The 7758-nt window shown below is 43.5% G+C and overlaps 1 protein-coding gene across 1 annotated transcript; it reads left to right on the top strand.

Moving 5' to 3' along the window:
• Positions 1-1352: 1352 nt before the first annotated feature.
• On the top strand, positions 1353-3389 carry LOC126560530 (uncharacterized). The gene has a single exon (XM_050216488.1). It carries the CDS (start codon positions 1353-1355, stop codon positions 3387-3389), a length of 2037 nt encoding a protein of 678 aa, XP_050072445.1.
• Positions 3390-7758: the final 4369 nt, after the last annotated feature.

Genomic DNA, 7758 nt, shown 5'->3' with positions numbered 1-7758 from the left:
GTTGACAAAAAAGAAGGAGCAGGATGTATTATTAGCAAGGTGATACTATTTTTGAGAGGCTCGCAAAAACTCCGATGTCAAAAAAATATTATGCTGTTATTCTTATATCCTTCTGTGTATTGTTACTAAAGTTCCTAGACTTAGAGGTCGTTAAGAAGTAGACAATATTTTCAAATATTATTACCGTTTGTATCTCCATCAAGACTCTACGTCTACAAATATCACGAACAGTAATCAATCCGTAGTATAAGAAGTACTCAACGAGAACAAGAAATACAGATTAGGAAGCTGTTGTCGAATCAATCAAATTCCAGTCTACCATGCACTTCCAGTATCGCTATAAAGCTATTTCCATTCGTTCCAAGAATCCTTACACTCGATGAAAGCTTTACGACTGCCGTAAACGTTGCGTAATTGTTTCACCCATAACTCTTGCACACCGACATGTTAGCCTTTTCCTTCCTGCAATATCCGACGGAGAGAACGGAGATCGGATTTTCGTCCCAAGTGTGTTTATTGAATTTTTTTGTCCACCATAACCAACTCCCTTACTGGCACTAGGAAGGGCTTTCGCGACCAAACTCAAACAAAGCTCCGCTACGTTCCACCAACAAGCTAAGGAGACTGAGATGGATGACACGACGGATACGGATGGGTCATTTGTGTCGTCATCCACTCGTAAGTGGGGATAGCGTTAAGGAGGAAGTTAACAGCAAAAAGGGCACTGCCTGGCTAGTGAGAAATTTAGCCAGAAGTTTCACTTTTGCACCGAAGACCGGAAGTGACACAACACCGTAAAGGGGGGTTAAGGGAGAGGCATCATTTTTGGAACATTGAACGATACCAGTGGGCCGCCCAAGTGGATGATGGTTACGAGCAAACGCGCTAAAGTAAACTCCAAAGTCAACAAAGGCTTAACTTTAAAACCTTCCTGTCGTCGTCGTCGTTGGGGATTGCAAAAGATACAGTCACACAGTCAATGTGAGGCGTGAGATGAAGAGTGCTGCGAGTCGTCCTTTGGCAGTTGCGGAAGGTACGGTGTGGTCTAGCGCGCGCGTCACAAACGTATGGCACACAGCTACACTCATTAAAATATTGATGAGCTCAAAAGTTGCACGCTTATCCGATACTTTGATCAGTTGAACGTTGGACCTGAAGCGGACCGGTGACAACGACGACGGTATCCGGGATTTTTTTTTTCGGCAAGTGAGAAGATTGCTGCAAACCATGAGCCAATTTTAAGTGAAAAGTTTGTGGTGAAGAAAAAAGTTCAACAAGAACTGTTGGAAAATAATTACTGTGACCATCGCAGTAGCTCGGCAGTGGTGAAGTGCGGTGTCGAAGTCGAAACTATGGCAAAATTAATCGGAAACTCAATTATAAAGTTCACTGTACACTTCGGTTTACTACAGTGGGCAATCATGGCAGGTTTCCGGGTCGTTGTGCTGGCAACAAATGAAAATGCGGTTAGCTCTGTTTACTCGGACGGTCACAATTACTTCAGGATGATCAACGATTATGAGCATATGGCTGAGGATCATCGGGCGGAGCAGAGGATTAGTGATCGTTCCGATGCGTTTACACTCTCGAGTGATCGTCGCAGTGTGGTGGAGTGTGGTGGAGTTTACAAACGGCTGCAGAGTGAGATCCGGTCGCCTAGCTTCCCGAACGACTATCAGGGACATTTGCACTGCGAGTACACGTTCAAATCGCCGTTTGTCTGTAGCAGTCAGTATCACTTTCAGTTCGTTGATTTTGCGCTGGAACCATCGCGGAACTGTAGCAAAGATCGTCTGGTGATTGGGGACGATGAAGTCCTCTGTGGCACGGTGATAGGTTCGAAGCTGTACAATGCACCTGGTGGTTTGTTGCGCATGAAGTTTATTACCGACGGATGGGGCTCGGGGCGAGGATTCCGTCTCCTTGTCACGAGACAACCGTGCAGTGATGATAATGAGGCTGCCGAATCTTCAACAGCATATTCCGTATTCACCACAATTCAGGTTGCTGAAGAAACAGAATCGAGTGGTGAAGAGACGGCAACGGAAACGCCAGGAGATGTTAAAATTGTGAGCAGTCGACAAGACATACCGCCCGAGTTTAACCCGGGAGGCAACGGATATCTACCTCCGGTGACTGCTCCAACTCCAACCTACCCAACGCCAACCTATCCTCCGCCAAACTTTCCCTGTCCAGCGCCGTGTGCGTACTCACCATGGGGATGTTCTGCTCCAAACTACCCATTAACGCCAATTTATCCACCCAGATACCCTTGCGATCCACGAGTTCAATCATGCACTCCTTCCTATCCAAGTTATCCTTCATACCCACAACAACCTGTTCCAGTGCAACCGCCAAATCCTCTCTGTCCGTCAACTCCATGTGCCCCTGCACCATCCGTTCCTCAATATCCTCAATATCCTCCCTATTATCCCGGCTATCCATCAGGACCATCCGTCACAGAGGGCACTACATCCCTTGGAGGACCTCCACCAGGCTATCCGGTAAAGACGGAAGCAAAGCCCGAATTCCCCGAACCCACAACGGAACGCGTTCCTCAGGGTGTTGAACCGGAGAACCAGGTTTCGTTTGTCCCTGGAATTGGGCCTGCGTGCTGCAGAAATGCTTTCAATCAGCGACGCTTCTACCTCTCCAGTGGCAACTTCCCCTCACAGACGACCGTCAATCAGGACTGCGTTGTGCAAGTACAGCGGAGCTCTCCCTACATCTGCCGTCTGGTGATTATGTTCAAATTTTTCCTCCTCGGCAACGATCAGCTCCCGGGATGTGCGGGTGGTTTCGTTGAGATCGATGGACAGCGTATTTGCGGTTGCCGAACCGGGCAGGTCTACCGTACGGCAGACTTCGGTCCTTATCCCACCAAAACGATTCGCATTCACTCGCAAGCGAATCGTTTCCCCACCGTGCAAGGCTTCGTACTGGATGTATATCAGGAAGAATGTCCTCAACGGTTCCCACTGAAACGGAGCGATGAGTACGGTAGGGTACGGTTTGTCCCGCAGAGTCAACCACAGCAAAACAACCGATTCAGCTTCGAAATGGCCCGTGTCGAGGGAGGACAGCTTGCCGTGCCGGTTCAAACCATCCAAACGACCAACACAAGTCAACAGGTTACACACCAGTACTACGTCTACAATCTAGATGATGCGAAACCAATCACACGCCCGCCGGATGTCCCATTCGTGCCGGCCGAAAGTCAACAGCAGGTGCTACAGTACCGCCCAGGGGTTCCGATTCCGGAGAAATTCGTTCAGCTACCGTCTGCTTCGCAGCCGGGCGGACCGAACCGCTGTCTATTTAGTTCGCTCGATTGGCTTCGGTTAAAGCTGGACTGGCTGTGGATCTTTAAGCCGTTGTGCTTACCTTGAGCGAATTGTTTTCTCGTGGACATAATACGACCAGAAAAGCTATGTTAATATTCAAATCGAGAGAAATATATAAAAAAACAACTACTGTAATCCGACGTATTTTCTTTATTTCTTCAAAGAAATGATGTAAATTTTCCATTGCTAAAATGTACGAGGTATTAGTTTTCAGCCCCAAGAATTTTTCACAGGCTTCATTTTTCCTTCCAGTGCTCGTTCGTTTTAAGTCATTTGTCAGGAACTGTAACCCTTTTACCCGCACAGCTAGCGCACGTACACGCTGTTCGTACGGCTGCTGGATAGATAAATTTGTTTTTCCCGAAGCAACTGGAGGCTTCGTAACGGACGCATTTGTCATCCGCCATTAGCAGTAGTGAATTTCATGCATAATATACGAACATAGCGGATAGCGACGAGCAGCGCGAACCCGTCCTGCTGTTGGTGGATTAGTTCACCAGAGGCGTGGTCGGGAAGCGGTTGGTGTAATATTGTTGCTTTTGACACTAACAGACGTGCACATACACATGCACACACGTGTTGGTATGTAATTGGGTCGTACAGTAAATGGACATAGTTTATCAGATGGTGACACTACCGGTGGGGGATTGTCGGTAAAAGGATACAATGATTAAACAGCAGCACTTTTCACATGGTTGGTTGGTCCTATTATTGCAGGATTGTAAGCGTAGTTAATACATTCTGAGCTTGAATTGTGTGGTCTGATATTTCCCAATTTTATTGAAATAGCGAGTGTGGTCTATTTCTAGGTTTTCTCGGGAAAGGTTTTTAAAGCTCTACCTAATTAAGCTACCGGTATGTAATTAGATCATGTCAGTTATCTTTCACAGTCATCAATCGGTAGGTAATTTTTCTACACAGTTGAGGTGAGGAAGCTAGCAATAAAATCCACGCAGGGCTTTGCAGACAATTTTAAAAGAAAAAATAAAATTTTAGTTAAGAACAAACAAGCGATTAATTTTATAACGCTTTTACATCAGAAAAAGAAGGCTTAGCAATACAACTTAGTGTGTTTTATTCTTTACACAACTATTCTATCGATTCAAATTAATATTTTTTACTGATAATTTTGGTACATGTATGAAGTTTAATTGTTTTTCTAAGGGGTTTCAACGAAATTTATGATTTATTTCTATACAGAAGAGATTTCACGAATTTTTGAAAAGAAAAACCAGCGCCAATAACACACTAGTCTCAATAAATTGTATGTGATTCTTTTTAATATCTTGAAAAAACATCGATTCCATGGCATCAATCAGAAAATTCACTAGAATATGTTTTTTTATCTTTCTGATTTGTCATGCTCCTGTTATCGTTTTTATAATTTTTTATTCAGTTTCAAATTCATTTATTCCTTAGCTTATGTCCCATTTGGTTAAGGACATACGTACATAGATATCATTACAATTGTAGCACTTTATACCAAAAAAAATATTTTTTTAATTCTGGTAGAATGGCCTTGCCGTTGCTGCCGAAAAATCAGTTCCTTCTCTGGGAATTTGCGTAAGTAACATATGTATATAAAAGTAAGTAGCTGTAGCAACGGATACCACGACATTGACCACATCCTCTGGTCATGTGTAGAGTTCGATGCGGCTAGACCCGGATTCTTAGCAGCCGTTCAGGCTTCAGGAAGATCCCCGGCGGTGCCGATGTGCGATATCCTGGGACAGAAGACAGGTTGGTTGATAAGTCCCCGGTCTAACAAAGAAAAACACATTTTTTTGTCAAAATTTGTTTTTATTATTCAACATAGTTCCCTTCAAGAGCGATACAACGATTATAACGATCTTCCAATTTTTTGATACCATTTTGGTAGTACTCCTTCGGTTTTGCCTCAAAATAGGCCTCAGTTTCGGCGACCACCTCTTCATTGCAGCCACATTTTTTCCCTGCGAGCATCCTTTTGAGGTCTGAGAACAAGAAAAAAGTCGCTGGGGGCCAGATCTGGAGAATACGGTGGGTGGGGAAGCAATTCGAAGCCCAATTCATGAATTTTTGCCATCGTTCTCAATGACTTGTGGCACGGTGCGTTGTCTTGGTGGAACAACACTTTTTTCTTCTTCGTTCTTTTTTCGTTCGTCAAGCAACCAAAAGTTGCTTGACAAAAGACGCTCTGTCTCACAAACTAATTGACATACAGACGTCAAATTTTGACACGAATCATTTGAAGGTTGGTGCTATATAAAAATAATATGCATTTAATACTAGCGGCGCATTATATGTGTCAGACCGGGGACTTATCAGCCAACCTGTTACGAATATGCCCGCATTCTGTTTTGAAATCGCCAAAGAGATGGGAATCGTTCTTTGATCCCTTGCCCACTCCCTTCCCGTAGATTGTACGCACTATGGCCCTATTAGTGGATTGTAGATTGTTCGCAACGGTCGCGTCTATATGCGCCGGTCGTTATTTCGGCCCCAGAATCGATAAAAGTTGGTTTAGGAGATCTGAGGTCGTAACTGGTGACCTTGTCGTTGGCAGAATGTCTGGTTTTGTTTCTGCAGTAACCTTACAAGGTTATTGTGGCTGTCGGCTCCTTGCGTTTTGCTGGCGTCAGGTGCGCCAGCGACAACATTAGATCACTGAACCAATTGAATTAGGTTTGGACGAGGTGTATTTGTGACTGGCGGCTTTACTGTTGACGGAATGCGTGAGTTGGATGCTACTGTAGGTTCACAAAGTTGAGTTGGCTTTCGGACTCGTGCGTTCTGTCAATGGTGGGGCCGCCAGCCATAACATGCTAATGCTGGTAACTATACGGTGTGGTGAAAACCAAGGAATATCCGCTAGAAAAGGAGTTTTCTTGGGAGCCCATTGTTAGTCTCCACGATAAGATACTCCAAAGAGGCGCCAACCCCTTAGCAGACATAGAGAGAACAACTTTGGAACCATACCTGGCAGTAACAACATCCACAACCGAGCTCATCCGGGATAAGGTGCACTTGAATTGAGGGAGAAGGAAATGTCTACCCTTCAAATAGGATATAAGTTTAATGGATTGTTAAGCTAGATTAGATTTTAAGGAATACGGCCTGGCCGTCATTACGAAATAAAAAAATGAGATATATATGAAAGCATCTAGTGTGAAAACTTACCACATATTGTATTTATTGCGCACAATATCTACAAAATAAGATGAGATATTCAATTGCGAGGGTGGTCGTACAGTGCAACAGTAGGAGGAAAACAAGAAATTACGTTTATTTTTACATAGTTTAAGCGATCAATTAATTAGTTTATGATACATTGTTCTGGTTTGCTTTTCTAATTGTGTTCCTTTGCTGTACCAGACTAGAATCTTACATATTTGTCCTAATTTTCATGTAAACGGCCCACATATGCTGATAAAAAGAAAGTACCAATAAAAAAAAACGAGAAAGTGTCGAAAAACCCTGCCACCCAGCTAATGGTCGTTAATCGGTTCCTTCCAAAAGCCGAACCGAAATGAGTTAAACAGTGCGTGTTTGTGTGGCCGGTTTACGGAAACGCATTACGCTTGGGTAAACAATGGAATGAAACGTGATATACGCCAAACACCGATTGCCGTAGAACCAATTGAGAGAGACCAAATGAAAAGAAGAGTAAAAGCGAAACAAAACCAACAGCAAATATTTTTTCATCCGCTCCGGCTAGGGCTTTTGTTTACAGTGGGTCTCACTGTGACAGCCATTGCTGTGACTGTGAATTACAGCACCTCAGTAAGTCAAGGTTGCCGTTTCCTTTAACGGATACGGAGCGAATAAAACACTTTCAACGTTTTTTTTTTTTGTTTGTTTATTTAACGTCTTTGTGAAGAAGCGACTCCTAATTAACTCACTTCTACTAGTGAGGTCAACGGTTTAAAGTTCGCCAATAGCAAGAATAGCAAAGCAAGAAACAATAAAAAGGACATAAAGTTATCCTAATTTCAATAAAAAAAAAACACCAGCTAAGCAGCGAATGAATTCCATTCGCCATCATCCAAAAGGAGCAAGCAATTAAGAACAAACTCACCTTACACAAACCGTAACACCAACACAACCACTGCCGATCTAATTAGGGTCAAAGTTGTTTACTTGTTTCATTGACAGATTGTGCTTTACTTATCAGATTGCTGTTGCTGTCATTCGTGCTTTCGTTCCTGCTGCAGGATCTTAACTTTTTCTCACGACCACGAAGGTTCATCCACCGTTACCATAGCGATCGAGCTGAATCGTGTAAAACTTGTTTGAAACTATTTTTTCATTTTCTTTCAACCTTACACCACGATTTTCCATTTACTGGTGCTGTTGTCGGTTTATTTTTTTTTCCAGAAGGAAAAAGAAACACAAAACAAAGTAGAAAAGCAGACGAACAAACAGAACAGAAAGA

The sequence above is a fragment of the Anopheles maculipalpis genome, chromosome 3RL, assembly GCF_943734695.1.
Source record: "Anopheles maculipalpis chromosome 3RL, idAnoMacuDA_375_x, whole genome shotgun sequence".
Classification (NCBI taxonomy): Eukaryota; Metazoa; Arthropoda; class Insecta; order Diptera; family Culicidae; genus Anopheles; species Anopheles maculipalpis.
This window is presented reverse-complemented; position numbering and strand designations above follow the sequence as displayed.

Coding starts and splice junctions, on each gene's coding strand:
- LOC126560530 (XM_050216488.1), top strand. CDS start 1,353: ATGGCAAAATTAATCGGAAACTCAATTATAAAGTTCACTGTACACTTC.